The following is a 22,260-nucleotide window of genomic DNA, read 5'->3' as shown; positions in this document are numbered from 1 at the left end:
TTAATTTAAAATCAAACATTAATCCAATATTAGAGCGCCACGTAGGAAATATATATAATGGTTTCCGCCAATGAAAAATAAGAATTCAAAATTAGTTTTGAATTAAAAAATTCGAGTGCCACATAGATAAATAATTAATTGTCACGTAGAAATTTTTATCAATTAATTATTCATATTACGTATATATATATACAATTTCATCCAAAAACAAACACTCTCATAATTAAAAAAAATCTAAAATAAAATTCAATGAAAAATAAAAAACTAATCTAATATAATATATAAGTTGGTATATATATATATATATATATATATATATATATATATATATATATATATATATATATATATAGGAGTTTTATTTAAAACATAACAATTTAATAGAATCCGTGCATCGCACGGGCTAAAATCTAGTAATAATAATAATAATAATAATAATAATAATAATAATAATAATAATAATAATAATAATAATAATAATAATAATAATAATAATAATAATAATAATAATAATAATAATAATAATAATTCATCTTTCCCAAACCCCATCATACAATTAAAACTACATAGTACTCTTCTCCAAACATCATAGATAATCTTTACTCATTCATAAGACCTTTAATAGTTGAAACTTAATTTACGTAATCCAGTAACAACTGATTTGAATATGTTTATAGAAAATTTGAGGTCGTAAATTTTAATTCGGAGATTCCTGATTAATTTTGATCGAGTTAAGCATAAATCATTGAAGTACCTCATCAAATATGAGCATCAATAAACCAATTGTCTTTACTCTCATAAAACAATCAAGAACTGTATGATATTGTGATCAAAATTAGAATTCGTTTAAAATTAACCTATTTTTATTATTTTTACGTTTTTGTGTGGACATTATTAATATTCTTCAAACAAACAACAAACAATTGTGAGGATATACCATCAATGGAGGATCTTCCTAACAACTTGGGTCTCGGGGCGGAAAATTCCGTAGTGTATTTTTAGTTCCTCCATCCCCGTAAACATTTGAGTATAATTGCATGAATATCGTACTCTACTATATAAATTGCTTAATTCTTCTATTGTCATTGGACACGATAATCAAATATATAAAATATGATCAACTTGTAAATAATGATTTGCTTCTTTATTCATTAGATTATTTGATACCCAAATCAATTTATATATGGGCTAAGTTTATGAATTAAGTTACATATTATTTCAATTTGAGCTTATTATATGTAAATGATTAGAAACTTTAATAATTGAATTGGAATTACATGAAAACTTGAATGAGGTCTCAAAAGGTGAAAAAAGAAAGTTCAGGTCCTGAAAGGTGAAAAAACGAAAAGGTTAGTCCTCAAAATTTTTATTTACTTTAACCTTTTAACCCAAGGACCTAACCTTTTAATGTACTCTAGTTAAATTTGGCCGGAAAAGGGGAAAGAGGTCCCAAACGGTGAAAAAAAAAGGTATAGGTCCTAAACGGTGAAAAGTGCAAAAGGTTAGACCCCAACACAATCAAGAACGAAGAGAGTGTTGTGTATGATTTATACTCCGTATAATAGTATAATTCCTCCATTCTTTTTTAAATGACACAATTATTTATGCACGTTTGACAATGCACGATTTCAAACGTTAATATCTTCTATTGTGGATAAGTAAAAATTATAAAAAGTTGATATTTAAAAAATATTTATTGAGACAAATATAATAAAAACTCACACAACTATTTTTTTTTTTGTTAAGTATAAGTCATAAAAGAAAGTCAAAAGAGATTGTGTGAATAATACCCAAAATCCAATTGTGTTACTCCCCTAATAAGAAACAAGTATATTACAATGACATAATAATGTAAAGGCAAATTTGTCAAAAATGACCTTTTATAACTCAAATTTTGAGAGAAAGGACCTTATATAATTTTTTTTTTGTGAAAACACACCTTAAAGTTATTTTTTTTGCGAGAAATGACATAAGGGAAGTTTCCGGCATTGACTGAGCTTTTCCGGCCATTAACTTGCACGTGAGCAATACGTGTGGCTTACGTTGGCTAAAGACACTGATTTTCCCGACTCTTGAATTTCCAAACTTGGTTTTATTTCGGTTTTTTTTTTAACTTTAGGTTTTAAAGCTTAGAATTTTGGAGAAAAATTGGGTGTGATTAGCAAAATAAAGCCACACGTGCTTCTCACGTGCAAGTCAATGACCGAAAAAGGTCAGTCAATGCCGGAAATTTACTTTTGGTTGTCTTTCGCAAAAAAAAAATTACATTAATGTGTGATTTCACAATTTGTTTTTTATATAAGGTTCTTTCTCGCAAAAAAAAATTACATTAAGATGTTATTTCACAAAAAAAATTGTATAAGTTTCTTTTTCGTAAAAATTGGGTTATAAAAAGGTCATTTTGTACAAATTTACCTAATGTAAATGGCCTCTTTTGTACGCATAAATAAATACTACGTAAGTAATTGCTTTGGATTGGGCTCAGCTGGATTACTGGCCTACTGGGTCCTGGATTGTGAATGGGCCAGTCTTAATACTCCGTAATCCTTATGATGAATGGAATAGCACAAAGGAAACTTCTTCCTTTTCCCAACCAGCAAAGCCCAGATTTGCAAAGTTGCAAACGTGCAACAACATACGGAATATTTGTTGTTGAATTTTATTTAATGTTATCGGAAAAAAAAAATATAGACTTATGAATATTTAGCTTGTACCATGGTATATGCTTATAAATTTTTAGCTCCTTCCATGGTTCAAGCTTAAACTGCATAAGTCAATATCATTGTCGAAGCTAAAAACTCATAAGTCTGGCCATGGTACAAGCTTAAAATTCATAAGCCTGTACAATGCTACAAGAAATGCATAAGTTTCTAAAAAAAATTCCGGACAAAAAAAACTCTTGTGAAGACTCGGCCATTTTGTCGCCTAAGACGTGATGGTAGTGGCCGGCGATGGTGGTCGGAGGTGGTGGCCGGCGGTGGTGGTTAGATTTGGGGCGGGTATATGGGTAAATGTTAAATGAGGGGGTAAATAAAGAAGGGTATATGGATAAATGAATGGAGCGATTTTGAGTAATATGGAGCGGTAAATAGTAAGCCCAAAAACAATACATATACATTAGCTTGTTGCTTTCTGAGAATACATACGATAACACGAGTATACGACTCTTCATGGCCGTGTGTAGTTACTTACCGCAAATTTTTGGCTATACCCGGGTACAGTCAAAGTTGGCTGTACCCCCATCCAAAACGATGTCGTTTTGTGTTGTTTAAAATGAACATTAATATACTGGTACAAAAATGAACATTTACTATTTCGGAAATGAACATTTATTTATTTATATGGAATGAACATTTTCTATTTTGGAAATGAACATTTATTTATTTATTTGGAAATAAACTACAAAAATGAACATTTACTATTTCGGAAATGAACATTTATTTATTTATTTATTTGGAATGAATATTTACTATTTTGGAAAGGAACATTTATTTATTTATTTGGAATGAACATTTACTATTTTGGAAATGAACATTTATTTATTTATTTGGAAATAAACAATATAGGCGCTTGTAAAAACATAAAAGACCAATGAAGTGAACAATTTCATTTTGAACATTAACCATATATTTATTGTGAACAAACAAATAAACAAGAAAGAACAAATAATTCAACAAAAAAGAACAAACAATATAAAAAAGAACATAAAATTCCAGAAAAAAGAACAACCAATACAACAATTATGAACAATTTTATGATGAATTTTAAAGGCAACATGAAAGAATAAACAATACAACAAGAAAGAACAAATACTGGTACAAAAATGAACATTTATTATTTCGGAAATGATCATTTATTTATTTATGGAATGGACATTTACTATTTTGGAAATGAACATTTACTATTTTGGAAATGAACATTTATTTATTTATTTATTTGGAAATAAATTACAAAAATTAACATTTACTATTTCGGAAATGAACATTTACTATTTCGGAAATGAAAATTTATTTATTTATTTGGAATGAACATTTACTATTTTGGAAATGAACATTTATTTATTTATTTGGAAATAAACAATATAGGCGCTTGTAAAAACATAAAATACCAATGAAGTGAACAATTTTATTTTGAACATTAACCATATATTTATTGTGAACAAACAAATAAACAAGAAAGAACAAATAATTCAACAAAAATGAACAAACAATATAAAAAAGAACATAAAATTCTAGAAAAAAGAACAAACAATACAACAATTATGAACAATTTTATGATGAATTTTAAAGCCAACATGAAAGAACAAACAATACAACAAGAAAGAACAAACAATAAAGCAGATAATTATTATGAACAAACAAATAAACAAGAAAGAACAAATAATTCAACAAAAAAGAACAAACAATATAAAAAAGAACATAAAATTCCAGAAAAAAGAACAAACAATACAACAATTACAAACAATTTTATGATGAATTTTAAAGCCAACATGAAAGAACAAACAATACAACAATAAGTTTGATGAATGAATTTAAAAAACAACAAGAAAGAACAAATAGTACAACAAGAAAGAACAAACAATACAAAAAGAAAGAATAAAAGATTAATGAACATTAATCATATGATTATTATAAATAAACAAGAAAGAACAAACAATATAAAAAAGAACATACAATTCCAGAAGAAAGCACAAAAAATACAACAATTATGAAAATTTGATGATGAATTTAAAAAACAACATGAAAGAACAAACAGTACAACAAAAAAGAACAAACAATACAATAAGAATGAACAAACATTAAAATAAAAAAGACAAACAGCCGACAAGAATGAACAAAAAATATAAGCGCGTAAGCTGTACCCGGGTATAACAGTTAGCGATTAGTTACTTACTTACTCACTCGTAGTTTTCTAAAACCACACAACCCAAATCGCAAAATGGGCCGAGTTGCTGTTGATGTTTGAATTGCTGGGCCGACAAAATCATTCGTCAAGAAATGAAAACAAGGAACAAGTGAACAACTTTCCCTAATTAATTACTCCGTACAACTCATGATCACCCTCCCATTTATAAAAGTAACACTCCAACATTGAAACTGTTAAATTAAGATTTAAGACTCAAGATTAAAGCACCAAGAGGGAGAGGGAGAGGGAGGGGGAGGGAGATGATTAAACTGAAGTTCCTTTTGAAAACCATCTTTGGCTCCCAACTATAAATATAATTATTTGAGTTTAAAATATATCATTAGGTTCGTATTTACATGTTTATGCTTAATTTTATTATGATAAACATATTCAACTAACATGCATAGAAAATCAAGATGGTTCAATGTTTTGAACTTTTGATGGATGTTAAAGCTTTATTAGCTATTATCTTTTGTGTTAATCGTTCATGTCAAATGTATGTAGTCTTTCTTATTTCATACTCCGTACGTACTTAGTACTTCATACTACACTTGTATACAAGTAGATTTTTTTGACAAATAACTCATTTAATCAAGAACGATTACAACCTAAAAGAAAGCACGAATAGATCTTTATACTCTTGTTTATTGACTTTTCCACGTTATTTTTGTGTGATATTAGAATTACAATAAAAAAAAAATTAAGTGCGAAATGAATAATAATAAAACAATAAAAAACACTTCAATATTAAAACAGAATTTTACCACCTAACTAATTCATTGCATGTTTATTCTAAACAAGAAAATCTTTTAAAATAATTATAATCTATCTTTAAAACACACTAATTAAAGCATTAAAGCAAGAAGAATAAAATAAGATGCCATATTGCCATCCAATTTCTTAACCATAGTTTTGTCTTTACGGCTTTACTAATCAACTACCACATAGACATTTTAATGTTTTTTTTTTTCCCCCAAATCTACTAAACAAATTAAAGAAATGAGGTAGGTTAGAACAAATTTCAAATTTATTTTAATTTTATTTGTGGGTATGAACTTATTGGCATGGGTCAGTCGAATGACGAATCTCTTTCCAGTTTCCACATACAAAAGCAAGACAAAGCAAAAATGTGAAGAAGTAATCATGAAAAAGTTTGCATGATTTATTTTGTCAGTTTTCATATGTAATATTCACCAAAGTTCATTCCTAACACCAAAACAATCTTCTAAGACAAGGTATAAAATGACAACTTTGGTCAAATGCTCTTTAGTTGTTACTAATAGTCTAACACATTAGTCTCCTAGGAATCAAAACGTATTCTATTTCTATGAAGTACGGAGTAACATACTTCCACGAGATTTGTATTTACCAATATATTTTATTCGCTTTCTTATTTTCTTTAGAAGGTAAGATGAAAAGTCCAATTAGATCAGCATCCCGCATGATTGCATGAGTCAATCTGTCTCAGATTAACGGGCTAGACATTTTGAGAGGGGGCGGTGATAACTGGTAAGGGGAATCTTCCTCAAAGTGCCCCTAATCAGATTAAACCTCCTAACCTTTTGATTAGAAGGTGAAATCATTTCTACCCAGCTTAGTGATAAACTATGAATACGTGAGTATTATGCTTTGTACATATATAATTCATAGGAAGTAGTTATTTCTCGGACTTTATTTTCCCCAAGGACCTTTTATCATTCTTGTTGAATATTCCCCTCAAGAGCTATATGATGTACACAAGTTGTCGATAATTGTGGTTGGCTGTGCAGTTGAGGCGGCCGGTGATGTCCTTACCCCATCGCCGAGCTAGGACTTACATGTTCGACTCTCATTGTTGTCCTCGTGGCAACTCCGGTAAGGCCTCGTGCGAATATGGACTATGGAGGGAGAGAGGGGGGTTAAGGAAGGTGTATGGATAGGTAACGATCCAAAAACAGATGTATCACGACTTTGCTATTATCGCCTTTAAAAAAGAAAAAGAAAATCATTTTTGAGGCTTATACTCCCTCGGTCTCATTTTAGTTGTACCTCTTGACGAATTTTCGAAGAGTTTTTTTGGTCAAAATAGGGTAAGTAAAGCGAGACATAGTATTTAAGTATTAAGATAGAGAAGAAAAAAAATGTATTGCGCTCATTAGTAACGCCCATAACTTTGCCACTTGAGTTGGTCAATTTTTGATATCTTTACAAATCGACTTGGTCAATTATAGTCTAACGTGTAATTTGGAAAAACACAAACTTGGTGGGTGTGAACTGTGACTGTGAAGTGTGAACAAGTTCATTGTTTGCTGCAAATAAATTCAGCATTGCTTTCCAGGAAATAGACACATCAGTAATCAGTTAGCCAAATTACGAAAACTATCCACAAAAACAGCTAATGAAAACGACTGACCCTCTCAAACCCTCATCTTTGATAACTTAAAAAGACCTCAAAATCAAGGGCTTTTTCTTTTGCAAAAAGTGCATCCATCTTATACTCTGTACTCCTACTTCGTAATTCGGCATTAAGTTCCGAACTTACAAGTTAAACAAATTTCTGACAAAATAAGTTCAAATAAAATACAACTATTTCTAAAATTTAAATTGAATAGAAATAGAAAGTACCCTTAATTTAGGGAGCAACATAAAAAGATTGTCCCATATAACCTTCACAGAAATGTTCCAACCAACAATTATCACTGTGGTTAGGCTTGGATTAAGCACTATCATTAACAGGCAATTTACGCCGTAATAAGAAACTTGATACACTTGAGGGACTGCTGCATTACTTTCCCTAGCAGCTGGTTAACAGAAATTATCAGAGAAATATTAAAAATAATTGAAACATACACCTTCTACCAAATATGTCTGCATCACAAATTTACACTGCAAACCTAAAAAAAATAAATACTCTCTATGAAACAGCTTCCTGCTGAGGATAAGCACAAATCAAAGACGAAGATGGAGGAATACAGCGTCTCTGCCTCCTACTTCTGCTAGCAGAAGTTGTAGAACAATCAGACAATGTTGATGAAGTAGAATTCGAGGGTTCAAACCTATTTGATTGGCTTCTCAACTTTTTTTTATCCACTTCACTGCGGGCCTTGCTTTCAGCCCTAATATGGCGAACCTTAGCTTCATCCAAAGCTGCTGGGAGCACACATTTGCATAGTAAACCTTGAATTTGATAGAAAAAAAAATGATTTAGCAAAAAGATCACTCATTGGACTTTGGTATATTTCTTTTAGTTTTGAACATAAATGATTTTCATGGAAAACAGTTTTAAGATTGAAGCAATACTCCGAAAGAAACTCTTAGCATTTGTTTAGCATAACCTATTTTTTTATTTCACCTCAACTACCCCGTGTTAATTCATTGACACTCCGACATGGGTATGATTACTTACACTTCAATTTAGACCAACGAGAATAATTGTATAAATGGCAAATATCCATGTCTAAGCAAGTCCAAGTAACATAATAGAGAAAGACTATATCCTAAGTATCAGTTTTTCTTTTACATCAACAATCAGTGCACCCCCTAAAAGAAAAAAAAAACATTGGATCATAACAGGGAAATGTTTGAGACATTAACAGACACCTCTAAATAAAACCTGAATTCTTGAACCACCAACCTCACATTTTACCAAATCACCAAATAATTACATATGGTAGAAAGACACGAGGTATCCATAATTCCATATAAACAATTCAAACAAAACTCTAAGAAATTTCTCAGCTAATAGCAAAATCTTTACCCACCAGGCCACCAACAAGCATTGACTCTTAAAATTACAACTAAAAACTTGAAATAACAAAATTCACATCTCTCACAAAAGTCTATCTTGCTTACACCAGATGTTGACTGTTGGTAACAACAGATAACAAGGGAACCAAGGCATTTTCACTTTTCAACAACTAGTGTATGCACTTCAGTTTCCACCTCCCTCGCGTTATGTTATCGTGTATTTGTCACTAAAAGATGGCGGGGAAATTATAAGTTTATAGTCTACCAAATTTTGTACTTTAGTAGTTACTAACAACACACTGAAACTTTAACATGAAAAGAGATTTAATATAGTCTATGAGACCATTATTGTCACACCACTGAAACACACTTGAGTATTTTTATTATACGGGCACTAAACAACATTTAGTTGAAGCATGACTCATGCAACAATAACCCATTATAGAAGAAGCACTTCAGAGTGGACCAAAGCACAGAAATTCATCACCAAATCATGGAATTAAAAAGACCATGAGCAGCAACATGTATATTAATATACTCAAAGCACTTGATTATAAAAACGAATAAAAAATATGGAGAAACATCTTACCCAGTCGAGCTAGTCGATTGACCCAACTTGGAATTGGCCTTCCAGTTAAACGTATACATAGATCATTGCAAAAGTGGTTACAGTTCTTGCTAATAAGATGGTAAGTATTGCCAAAGTACTCTTTAGACAGTTTCTCCATCAAAGCTCGAACTTCTTTAGCCCCTAAATCTGTTCTTCCTATCAAGATTGATTTCCGGAATGTAAATCCAGGGCACTGCTTCGGTTCCACTTCAAATACCCCAGTTGTGGCATGATCATGAGCTCCGAAAGCATACTCAATTCCATGCACTGAACAATTGAGCATAATTCAGTCTCAAAGCACAACATTTACAATAGGAAACATGAACAATAGAACATAAAATCAATTACCCATCACCATTACTCCCTTAATACAACTGACACCACTGAAAAACTATAAGCAAATTCTAACCACACTCTTTAACTTATAAGGTTGAAGGAACAAATACATGTAAATGGAAGGGAAGAAGTATAAGCCTATAGCTATCTAGTTCAACATTTACATCCTAGGTTCGGAATCACTACGGTCCGTTTTTCACCTGAATTCCCCTCATCTGAGCTTAATTCAAGCTGGTAATGTGATTGATAGATCTAAACTGAACTTCATTCTGCTTAGAAGGTGAAGAAAACATAGTAAAAATTGTCCGATAACAATGCCCCATGAACATAAGTCTAGCACATGGAAATCTTCAATCATAATCCAACCTAAAGTTCCTAGGTACAATCCTCATACACCCTGAGTATTAAACACTAAAATGACACTTATACACTTAAGGTACAGCCGTACAGCCATAAATCCTCCAAGAATAGAGGGGTCTACTACTCTACTCCCATGGATCCACAAACAGAACACTATCCTAATCTAATCCCAGAATTATAGCAACAAATTCCATTATCTCATGCTACAGTATTCCTATCATCTGCACATTTTCTATTTTAAGCCAATAACGAAACGAACAACAAATCATGATCTCATCACTAACTAAACTAATGCACCTGACTATCTGAGAAAACAAATTTAGCCCAAAAGTTTCAAATTTCTTTTAATTCTAGTAAAAAAAATACAGAAAAAACCCCTAATTCCTGAATCAAAAGATCTACTGAAAGTTTCTCAATAAAAAACGTCAAAATCCTACAAAAAAAGCCCGACTACAGTTCAAGCAAAAATAGAACCAATAACAAGTTAACAACCCAATTTTGAGCAACAAAATAAACATAAAATACCAAACCAAAATTAATCTTAAAAAAATACCCATTAAAAATTAACATAAATCCAAAGAAACCCACATTTTAATTTTCACAACTACCGCCAAAAACAGATCTGAATCTGATTAAAAAAATACAGAAATGAAGAAAGAAAAAGATTACCTTGAACACCGGAATGGTAGACACCAAGACCAAGCCAGTAAGCGTAGCCATTAATGGGGGTAAGATCGTACACATTCAAGTATACTGGTACTGCACCTGTCTTCTTCTTCTTTGGTATCATCCTACACAACATTTTGCCTTCTCTCTGTTTTTCCCCCCTCTCTCTCTTTGTGTGCGTTCTCTCTCCTACTGGATAAAATAATTCCAATCTAGAAAGAAATCAATTGAAATTCCCAAGAAAAAAATACTGTTTTTTATATGGCCCAAGAAAATTCCCCTCTGGGCTTTTTCTCTTTAAAACAAAGAATTAAAGAAAAAGACTTAAAAGAAAAAAGAAACACTTGAGTACTAGACAACTTCTTTTTACTCGTTAATCTATATCGTCCACATAGGCTCGAGAAATAAGGGCGAGTTTATAACAAACCGCCAAGAGAAAGAAAGAGAGATTAGTTGGGATAATTTGATTAATGGTTGAGGAAAAAAAGAGAATGAATGGAAAGGAAAATTTTAGTGAGAAAAAAATGGAAGTTTGCTTGGATGATAATATGATATGGTGTTGTTGTGCTTGTGTAGTACATAACTTGATGCCGAATCTTTGGAATTGCTTTACTCTTCCACCAATTGTCTAGGATAATTATTGCGTATTATTCTCTTCTATTTTCTTGTTTAATCTCACCTTCCTTATTGGTTACTTAACGGATATATATATACAGTAGTAGTGTGATAGAAATATCCGAGGCACTGCACGAGTAGAGAATAGAGAATAGAGAATAGAGAATAGTTTGTTAGGTTAGGACAATATCAACTTAGGTCTATGGTTTAGGTTTAGGCTTAGATTGGGTATTTTTGAGACGTGGATGGTTTTACTCGATTATGACTATTAGAGGTTGTAAATAATTTTGGGGTTTTAAATTGTGTTATTATCTATTTCGTCTCTTTTGTATACTTAGATTTGACACATCAGTTAAGGATAGTCGACGAAGAGAGAGTATTTGAAATGCGTAACGTGAACGGTGTATAAAAACGTTATTTTGTTGTCCCAAACTTACCAATTCACAATTTTCATCGTTTTATCCGAGTCGCAATTTTAGTTAATTATCAAATTTTCTTGTAATTTTATTACGACAACAAGTTTTGAGAGAGATGATACATAGGAGTAATTATTTCCAAATCTATTGACCGTCTTATGAGATCATTGTGTAATTGTTGATAGGGAATCAATATTAGCGAGTGCAATTTAAATCTTCTGTTTCATAATTGTATCTCATTCCTTATCTCATTCTATCCCATTGGTCCATCTAAAATAAAATTAATTGTACTTTTAAAATACAAAGAAAGAAAATAAGGCCCCGTTCTCTTGAACTGATTTTGAATGAACTTATCTGAACTTATTTTATCTGAAAACAACTTATTTTGTCTGAAATAAACTTATTTGTTTGTAAAAATATATGAAAAAAACTTATTTTTGCTGAACTTATATTATTTGAACTTATCTAAACTTATGTTGTTTGAAATAAGTCATAAGTCGAACAGAACAGAACCTAAATAAATTAATGGCATGAACCAATAAGATATGTTGAGATATAAAACGAGATTCAATTATGTAATAGAGGATTGAAATGAGGTTAAAACAATGACGGGCTATGCGTGTGTTGCGCCTTGGCAGTGCCTATGGCGTGTCCCCACTGTGTGTGAAGTGGGAACGGGACACACGCTTGATATGTTTATGCGTGTGTGCCGTCGGCTAATGAAACACGGATTAACAGCTAACCGCAATCCCAATTGCAATCAACAATTATAGAATGATAGATCTCGTAAGACAGAGTCAACAAGATCCGCTTGGTGTGCTTATGCATGTGTGTCTTGCTTGGCATGACAATAAGCTCAACGACTCATTGGTGTTATTGTAAGCTCAACCATTAAGCTCAACCATTAAAGGCCGAAAGGGTAACATTCTCTTCTTTGGTGAACCCGTGATTGTCGACACGACTTTGTTTACAACGCCAAAGAGTGGTTAGCGTGCCAAAACCCTTGTTGTTGGTGATCTCCTTATAGTAGAGTAAGTTGAGGTAGACATTGAGATACCCCATGGAATACCTATGAAACTTGAAAACCAAAGAAAGGAGAGGAATAGTAGTAACGCCGATTGGTTGTAAAGAGCTTGTGATAATCTCACAAGCAACATGAGTCACAAGTTGCAAAGTCATTAGAGGCATTTGCCTAAATTTTCATGAGGACTTGTATCAGAACTTATGTTTAGCATAAAATCACCCCTCACCCAATTCTTGGTAGCTCTAGCTTGAACTCGTGATCCTTAATACTCCCGTAACTCCGTACAAACTACTCCTTCCGTATTTAAATATTTTTCATTTTTATTCTTTTTTTTTTGTAATTTTAACCTTATACTCCCTCCGTCTCTTTTTGTTCTTTACGTTTTCTTTTTTTGATATTTTAAAATGTTCTTTACATTTCCTTTTATATTATCACATAATTGACTTAGTATTCTATCAAAATTTGTGTCCAATTATTATTTTAACCAATTAAATTCATTGGATCATTTAATCTCTCACACTTTTCATTGGGACATTAAATTTTTCTCATTTCCCAATATCAGAATTTTGATAAAAGTGAAAACATTATAAATAAACGTAATTTATCTTGTTTAAATAAAAAAATTGAGGAATCCCGGTGCAAATTAATTAATCGTTAAAACGCGTGAAAAATGTCAAATGTAAAAAACAAAAAGAGACGGAGGGAGTAATTTTATTGGTTTGTGTTTATCCATTTATCAATAAAAGACCTTGTAGTCTCATTAGTTGGATGGATTAATGAATTACATTTATATTCCTTTAAGTTTGGATAGATTAATGAATTACATTTGTATTCCTTTAATTCCATTGGCTCACATTCTTACAACTATTTGGTTGTGTTATGAAAATGGAATTAAAACACAACAATTCCCCACAAAAGTATAACAATAATGGTTAATCTTGTAGTGTTCCATTTTTTTTTATTCCCCACAATAAACTCTTTCTCCACTTTAATTAAAATACTTTTCCCATCATCTTTTTTCTATTTGTTTATTACTCCCTCTCCCACTTACTTTATTATTTCTACCAATTGAGGTTGACATGAGTGGTTAAGGGTCTCTTGCTCCTTAACCAAGGTCTCGAGTTCGAGCCTTGGAAATGGAAAAAATCTCAAATGGGAGGGATGCTGCCCATCGAGGTACCAATGCAAACTCCCGCGGGAGATTAGTCCACTCGTCGAAGGCGGTGGAAACTCCTCGTAGTAGAACCAAAAAAAAAAAACTTACTTTATTATTTCTATTAGACTCAAGTATCCTTCTTTAATATGCGTGACGGTCAACATGCGACTCCTAATAAATTACGAAGAGAGTAACTTATTGAGCTAGCTAAACAAAAAAATGTTATACTAAAATAAAATGTTGTATAAACTCTATAAACCGTCAAATTGAAGTATTTTTTAAAGAATGTTTCCGTTTTGTTGTTTAACAGCTATTTTTACAAACTAGCTTATGTTAATTTTTGTATTGTTTCGTTTACCTACCGATTAATCCCGTGTTTACAATTCGCGGTTTTGTTTTTTTATGAACACCCTCTAGTCAGGGCGTGTTTGGCAGTAGCGTTTTGATCCATTCAAAATGCTACTAGTAAAATTTGTAAGTGTTTGGTGTCATAGCGGGCAAGGTAGCGGTTAGCGGTAAAGGTAGTGGTTGAATAGCTTTTTTCAAACGTTAAAAATAGTAGCGTTTCAAGGTAGCGGTAGCGTTTGATAAAATTATAATAAAGTTTTAAGCAATACAGAGTATATATAGTTTTTATTGTACTTTACAATCTCAACCGCTATTTTTACCAAACACTCATACTAGTTATCCGCTACTTTAACAGCTAATCGTTACTCGCTACTATTACCTGCTACCCGCTATTTCAACCGTTACCTGTTACTCAACCGCTAAGCTACTCGCTACTATTAGTTTTGCTAAACAGGGCCTTAAAAACCCCAATTTCAATTTGGGCCTAAACATGTGGACTGAATTAAAAATTTACTCCCAAAAAATGAGTAAATGACACATTGTTGCAATTTGCAAAACCCACAAATCCTAAAACCCTCCTTCAACCTCCCAAGATTTTGACACTTTCCCCCTTCCATGGCTTCCCTATTCAGAATTTCCCGAAAATGTCGTCTTCCTTCTTCATTTTCTCTCTCCGGAAACCTCACACATCGGAAATGGTTACCTCTTCTCCGACCACTTCGATGCTTCCAAGAATCCCCGACCCAATTTCGTGCTCACTCTTCTGAAACGACAAAGGTCCGATCACCGTTCGATTCCAATATTATACGAATTCTTCGCACCGAGGTCGAATATCAGTCTGAATATGCTCCGCCTGAAGAGGTATTCTGAAGTAGTTTTTGAATTTGTCCCATTTTTTCTGTAATTTATATTTCTGCGTTGAGTTTGAAGTTTGAACATTGGAGCATAACATTGGAATGGATTGAATTAGATGATTTTATTTTTATTTTTTTGATTGAAAAGTTTACAAATTAAACGAGCGAATTTGATGCTGTGAATGTAGTTTAAATTGTAATGTTAGGAGATTTAGGGATTAATAGAAATTGGGTTTGCTGGGAACCGGTGGTTCTGGAAATTGATTGCAAGACAACGTACTTTTTTGGTTTAAAATCCGTGTTTCCTTGACAATGTAGCTGATCAAAGAGACCTGAGAACTATGGAGTGGAGGGAGTGCATTTGTTTTCGAGAATCTAACATCGGTTCGAAATTCAAAGTCAAACTAGAGTGGTAGGAAGTAGGAGATTATTGATACAGTAGAAAACGGAAGGAAATCGGCTCCGTGAATTCAAGGAATGCCCTCTCTTTAATGCTGTTGTAGGCATTCATGAGTGTGGTGATTGAATGAGGTGGGATGAGTGTACTACATATACCGATGATAAAGCTTAGGTTGGTCTTGTTGTTATGAGACATGGAAATATAAGTTGTTATTGCCATAACATAGGGAATTTATCGGCAAGGTATGCAGTATTGTGTTTTTTTCATGTGGTAAAAATAGATGCTCAAAAGTTTTACTTTCCTGCAGTCATGTGGAGGAAGAGGAAAAACATTAAGCTGCTAACCATGATTCGTTTAAGTGATCAAGATATATGGTAACGTAGTAGCTTATCAGCCAGAGTTAATTGTATTATTTGTTTCATGTCCTTAACCTTTTAATCTTCTGGACTAAAGTTTTTTTTTTTTGGCAATTATTCTGGACTAAAGTTTAGTGCATCTTAGGTGAATTCCAGATGATGTTTCTAACTAGAGGATCTTTTTTCCTGTCAGACATGTTGGTGGTATCTCCCCTTGTTTCCATAGACTTTGACATGGTAATAGTTGGTGACTTGGTTAGATGGAGTAGTTGTGTAACTTGTGTTAGCACATGGACTTTAGTAAAGTGATTGCTAGTGTGATGTGTTTTAAATGTGTTATTGGTTACAACTAAAGCAAGAATGAATGCTAAGTTGGAGCTCTGGAGACAAGAGTTAGAATGTTTCAGTAGGATTGTTCGGGGATAGATGTGAATATTAGCGTGTGTTTTGTTTTTTCAGTTATGCTCTTGGCTGCAATCAAAATAGGATTCGAAGCTGAGTTGGAGCACTGGAGACAAGAGATAGAATCACGAGATTTTAGGTTAGGCAACAGTAAAATTAAGTTTTTGGGATTAATGTAGATGTAGAAACAACAAAGATAAAACCAAATTATTGTAAATTTGGATGGGAGAGAATTATTTCTACAAGGACAACCTTATTTTTACACATCAGAATACTGGTCCTTTGGGAATTAGGATAGATCAAATAAAGAAGGTGAGTGGAGCTAAGATGCAGATGTTAAAATGAATGTGAGCTAAGTCAGCTTACTCAGCTAACACAAGGAAACATAGAGTTCACAATGATAAAATTCACATAAAAGTTGGAGTTTTGGCCATTGACCGATAAGAAAAGAAAGTTAATCACATTACAATGGTAGTTGTCGTGGTGGCTACTTTGGTACGGCGATTGGAGATTTGGAAATTGGAATACTGTTGACCTAAAAAGAAGGTAAGAGACACCACTGATGACATGAATTGAGGTGTTAAGAAGGATATAAATCTTTAAGGCTCCTAGAATACAAGATGCTTAGTAGAAAGGAATGAAGGAGATGGATTCTCGTAGATGATTCCATTCATATAGCCGACCCATTGTTTAGGATAAGGCTATATGTTTTTATTTTTTTTATTTTTTTGTATCAGAGTTTTTAGAAAGAAGAGGGATGATCTTATAAATATGATAGCACTGCAATATTTTCTATGAAATTTGTAGACTTCATGTTGTGATTTTTAGTTTGCGCTTATTGTGATCCTTGATTAAAGTGAATTTGTTTAAAAACTTGACTGATGATAGCAAATTTGACAACGACATATTAAGACTTGGGAAAATAAGGCGGCTACAAAAAATATGGAGATTAATGTTAAATTGTTGACGGTTTTTATCGGGATATCTTTTACATATTATTTGGGTTGTATGTTTAAACTAAAAAATTAAATCCTGATTCCTGAACCAGTTTATGAAATAGCATTTCACCCATAAGTTGGAAATCCTGGGGAACATTAGTCCTTAAAGCCTTTCCTTTTCCCTTACATATCACAACAGTGCACTCATTTTCTTTCCATTGTTACAGTTGTTGAAAGTAGTTGGCTGGTGTTCAGCCTTTTAATCTTATGTAACCTTTTTTTATCCGAATATGCAGCCTCCCGCAAGTTTCAATATATTTTCAGTTGAACACCGCCCAGGTGAGCAATTTGTAAGGCTCCGATGCAAGTTTGGTGAAAAAGAAGATATCAAAATTGAGGCTACTATGTTTGATGGTTGTGTATCCGACCCAAAACCCGGGGACGATGCTGATGGCGAAGACATTCGTCTTCACATAAGCTTACTGGTTGACATATACAAGGGAGAGGGATCTGATGGATTAGGATTTGTGTGCTCCGCATGGCCAGATGGCTTGGAGATCATGAAAGTCTACATGCTTCGTGGCAACAAATTTCTGCCTAAAGCTCATATGGGGCCTAATATAAGGTACTGCCTCCTTGTTAGCCATAATAGCTCCATGTGTTTGGCATGATGGTGTTTGGTTTTGTAATTATGATTGTTACTATGATCTTGAGCATCTTTTGTGACATTTGCCTATTTTCTTATCATTTTCAAAGTAGTGGAAATGTGGACTAGCAGTAAACAGTAATCTTCACTAAAGATTGCGAAGGATTATTTATTTTCATAACTGTATACAGAACATCAGAGATCAGGGGAAAAAATATGAAGTATGTTAATTAGCTGTGTACTTAGATTGGGGTGTGTTAATCTAGTGCACATCTGGCTGGTAATTGGTGTCTTTTTCTTCTGATCACCCATTACATTTTACTCAATAAGCTCCTGTTTGAGGCTTGAAATCATGGTTAATTTTCCATGCTGTTTGTTTCGAAATTTTGATTGTGTCATACCAGTAAACTGTAAACGTGCCCCCCATGAATGTTATTGCATTGTGCCTGTGTTATCCACTGTTTTAGCTTGTGATTGACACTATTACATTCCATTACCTCAGAAACTTGGACCCCAAGCTCCGTAAGGCACTTCATCAATACTTGGAAGCAAGAGGGGTGAATGATGAACTTTCTGTTTTCTTGCATCAGTACATGTTCAACAAGGATAGAACTGAACTCCTGAGATGGTTAGAAACGGTGAAGTCTTTTGTCGAACTGTAGAGTGCCTTTCTGGCTTCCCCTGGAAGATCAATTGTATGGTAATGACATTGATACTGTTTAGACTTTAGGGGGTATAAAATGTTCCTTAACATAAATGATTTGTTCATAATATACAAAGTATTCCTCAAATTCTTCTTTTCATATTACTTGCTTGCTGAATATTGACGAAATTGACAATTTTTGAGGTTTAATACTTAACTGGTTTGATGACATGGGCAAGGACTGTTGTGCCGAAATCTAAGTCAGATTCTTACTCCTCATTTTGACAAGTTGTTTGGACAGGATTGTGTTAGGTAGTCATTGACTCATTGTGTTAGATTGAGGCTTATTTAGAGTGCTCTTTTATTGGTTTGGCTCGTGGCATCCTGGTATTGTAATATTTGACTGACTTTTGGATCTCAACAATGGGTTCTCTGCAAAAACCAGTTTTCTCCTACTGGCTATTTTTCTATGTTGGCTTTCCTCAAATGAAGTTAGGTAACAAGAATCTAACTTATCAACTTCTCCCTGAATTTGGTGACAAAGGCATAGAACTAGAATTATTGGGATGCTAAGTTCAACAATTAATTTGTTCTTCTCTTAATTTTAATTTGTTCAAGATTGCATCATTGCCTGATGGCTTTGCAGAAGCTTTACTTCAGAGGAGAAAAAGGTTTCTTAGCATGTTCTAAAAAATCTTACACAAACATATAACCCTAGTTTGAATGAGATAGTTTATACAACTATACAAATTCTTCTCTATCTGGGTTTTGTTGAATTGGTGAGCCAGTTAGAAGTGACTCTAGTTTGAAGATATAAAGAGTAGATTCGGTTGGTTTAAGGGATTTATATTTCTGATGAGGTCACAATCACGATAATGTTCATAAAACCTCTTTTCATAGTGATGTGCTTGGTCGGCTATCACGGCCTAAAATCATGGTTATGTTTGCAGCTAGGTAAAAACCTTAACAATCCGGTTGTAGTAATGGAGGATTGATACAAAGGTTGGATTAGTTACTCGTTGTTAAAGGAAAAACTGCTTAACCCACACATAACCCCTTCTTTGAGTTCCTAAAATTTTGAGTTCCCTCTTTCTGGGCAAGTATAAATAGTTGGCCTCTAGTGTTTGCTGAAACCAGTTAAAATGAAGAAGAGACTGAGACTTTCACTTGTATAAGAGGTCTAGTAAAGATGACTCTGCCTTTCTTAACCCATAAGAGTTTAATCTGTGTTTGACTGTTTGTGGTTACAGTTCTTATATCTTTGGATCTGTGCTACAATTTTATGATCTTTCCTTTTACGTTCTTCGCACTTTATCTCTCCTTTATGTTCTACCACATTCGTTAATGAAGAGCCACTTGTATGTGAATGTTAGTTTTAGAGTTGATCTACGATTCCAGCATTATTTTTTTGTTGGTTGATTTTGTTCTCGGTTTTCAACTATTCATTAAGCTGGATTGGCTGGAAGCCGAGAATGACTATTTTAGGTTAAACTTAGAATGAGCAAATTGGAAGATATCTGGATATGGAAATCCCACTAGTTCCTTTGAATCTCTGTACCATTTAACTAATCAGGGATCAGTGTTCCCTTGTTTTGGGTTTCTTCTAATGCTGATGTTTGTTACTTTGTTATACTTGAACTAATTACTATGATTAGTCTTGAACTGTAGTATGTAACTAAGTATATCTGATTACTAGTATTAGTCATCGTTTGATTAGACGTAGAAGTATCACATCTCCAAGTGCCACAGTTTGTTTAATTTGAATACAGGAAGTTGTCTATTTTTATTTGTCTCACTTAGGCAGGAATAGGGAAGCGACTACCTCCACTGAGTGCAGACTTTTATTTGTCTATATTTTTTAAACTTTTATTGCAAGAGGCTGTTACTAGTTGAAGACTAGGGGAATTAAATTGTGAATAATAATTTTGTGTCAGCTAGTGAATTGCGACTTCACTGACGGGGTAAATTCCTAAGAGAGCATTGATATTGGAGCTTGGCAGCTTGTAAACAACTTTAACTAGAGATCGAAAGATTCATGCTTGAATCATCAGTTGAAACTTAGTGGTCTCCGCTACTAGGTTGGACAGAGTCCGTCTTGATACTGGTTTCACAGGTCCACGGTCCACCTAGCTTGTTGGTTGTGGGCCTTGTGGCCTTCGAACTGGACCAACAAACCTAACCCCAAATTAAAACCTGGACTCGCCCAACGTCGTTACTTTTTGGTCGGTCACGGGTTTTCACCCACCAAACCAGCTAGCTCAACCCGCTCTGTCCAGTAGTATTGTCCACCTCTACACCTGAGCTACTGAAAGATTGTTCCATGCAAATAAAATAGGTATTAGTGTTTCGAATAAAAGTAAGGCCCAGAGTAATACTCCATTCTTTGTGACTTTCATAACACAGTGTAGACTTAGACTGTGTAGTAAACTGATAATTCATGGACTATCTATAACCTGTTCGTTTCTGATACTATCCTGAGATTGGGATGCAGTATGCACTGTCAATGTCTCTGCTTGTAGAGTTGTAGTACAGTTTATCCGGTAACATAGCAGATAGGCGGTCTGGTTGCATTTCAAAGTCTGTAACCAAATGATTAGCAGGCAATGACATGGAATTAAATGAGGTTTCATATCTGACATTTGAAACATGTGTAGTGTCTGTAACATTACTAGCCATTTTGGAAAATAGCACTAGAAGCTTTGCTTTTGAATAGCTGATTGGCTGTTAAAACTTAACCTCTTTAAAGTTTAAAACTTGAGTGTTTATATGCATTTCTTTATATGTGATCACATATTTTGCTGCTTGATTTCCTGTTTCTCCACTGTCGTCAGCACTGCTATTTTCATTGTTTAAACCATGAAATGAACAAGGCTGTGCGGTGGATGATTCATGACTGGCACAAGAAGCAACTGCGCTGGGCCGGTCTAGGTGGGCTTCTTATAAGTCTATTACCCGGTTTGAACCCGGCCTGTGGCTGAACATCCTGCTCATGACCACCCGCTACTCCACTAGGGGGACCAGAGCGTGACCAGGAGTCAGACTAACCCGGTCCACTAGGGTCTAGGACCTCTACCTCCACCCCCACCTCTTGGGGAAATAAATTGATGATAGATGGCATGATGCATAAATTTTTAAAGTCAATTGTCTACAAGTCTATTGAATATTTGAATGCTTACTTCTTCCTAGACAGTGGGTACTAGAATATCTGGTAGAAGATTTCTCAGTCCATATCAAATGCAAAATGCCAAATGTTATGTTAGGTTTGGTGTTTCTACTCTCTTATTTTCTAATAATACAATTATAAATTAGGTGTGTAGAAGTTGAATTCAGTATGATAATCGGCACTTCTTATGCCGTTTCACTTATTAATGAATTAATTTTACATTCAAAAAAGGCCAGTCCGTACTTCTTTTGCCGTTTTAATTGCTTTTTTCTTAAGAGTTGTACAGTTGATTGAGCCACTTTGCTCAGAGTTTGTTGTACATTTTATAATACCTGTAGTTGTATCAGTATATGTCAGACTGTCAGTTACTGTCTTAAACTGGAGTGTATCAATCAGTGTATGCCACTGTTCCTGATCTCTTTCTTTTCTCCTTGTTTTCTACAACAACTCTCAGAAGCTAGCTAATTCCAATTCAGAATTTCTATCTGTGTACTTCTTAGCTTTTGCTTGGTATGTTTAGTGGATGTAATGTTGTTTACCTTAATGAAACAGGCTAAGAATCGTGTCTGCGGATCTCCGTTCCGTGTTTCCGGTATATCACTATTGAGTATTCTGAAAGACGGATTTATGCAGCTTCTGACAATAATTTGGTTTTAGATTATGAACATGAATTTAATCTCTCAAGCTAAAACAACC

General features: G+C 33.5%; 2 protein-coding genes across 2 annotated transcripts; one reads left to right on the top strand and one right to left on the bottom strand.

Moving 5' to 3' along the window:
* Nucleotides 1-7,488: 7,488 nt before the first annotated feature.
* Nucleotides 7,489-11,280, bottom strand: LOC110796312 (deSI-like protein At4g17486). The gene is made up of 3 exons (XM_022001367.2): nucleotides 10,607-11,280; nucleotides 9,221-9,508; nucleotides 7,489-8,061 (listed from the first exon to the last, which is right to left on the bottom strand). The coding sequence occupies exons 1-3, from the start codon at nucleotides 10,737-10,739 to the stop codon at nucleotides 7,799-7,801; spliced, it is 684 nt and encodes a 227-aa protein (XP_021857059.1). The 5' UTR covers nucleotides 10,740-11,280; the 3' UTR covers nucleotides 7,489-7,798.
* Nucleotides 11,281-14,693: 3,413 nt separating this feature from the next.
* Nucleotides 14,694-18,618, top strand: LOC110796313 (uncharacterized protein At2g39795, mitochondrial). Its single transcript, XM_022001368.2, has 3 exons — nucleotides 14,694-15,023; nucleotides 17,409-17,737; nucleotides 18,261-18,618. The coding sequence occupies exons 1-3, from the start codon at nucleotides 14,778-14,780 to the stop codon at nucleotides 18,418-18,420; spliced, it is 735 nt and encodes a 244-aa protein (XP_021857060.2). The 5' UTR covers nucleotides 14,694-14,777; the 3' UTR covers nucleotides 18,421-18,618.
* Nucleotides 18,619-22,260: the final 3,642 nt, after the last annotated feature.

The sequence above is a fragment of the Spinacia oleracea genome, chromosome 1 (assembly GCF_020520425.1).
Source record: "Spinacia oleracea cultivar Varoflay chromosome 1, BTI_SOV_V1, whole genome shotgun sequence".
In the NCBI taxonomy this organism is placed as follows: domain Eukaryota; kingdom Viridiplantae; phylum Streptophyta; class Magnoliopsida; order Caryophyllales; family Amaranthaceae; genus Spinacia; species Spinacia oleracea.
This window is presented reverse-complemented; position numbering and strand designations above follow the sequence as displayed.

Coding starts and splice junctions, on each gene's coding strand:
- LOC110796312 (XM_022001367.2), bottom strand. CDS start 10,739: ATGTTGTGTAGGATGATACCAAAGAAGAAGAAGACAGGTGCAGTACCA. Junction 9,509..10,606: donor CTACCATTCCGGTGTTCAAG/GTAATCTTTTTC, acceptor TCAATTGTTCAG/TGCATGGAATTGAGTATGCT. Junction 8,062..9,220: donor CAATCGACTAGCTCGACTGG/GTAAGATGTTTC, acceptor ATCAAATTCAAG/GTTTACTATGCAAATGTGTG.
- LOC110796313 (XM_022001368.2), top strand. CDS start 14,778: ATGGCTTCCCTATTCAGAATTTCCCGAAAATGTCGTCTTCCTTCTTCA. Junction 15,024..17,408: donor AATATGCTCCGCCTGAAGAG/GTATTCTGAAGT, acceptor CCGAATATGCAG/CCTCCCGCAAGTTTCAATAT. Junction 17,738..18,260: donor CATATGGGGCCTAATATAAG/GTACTGCCTCCT, acceptor CCATTACCTCAG/AAACTTGGACCCCAAGCTCC.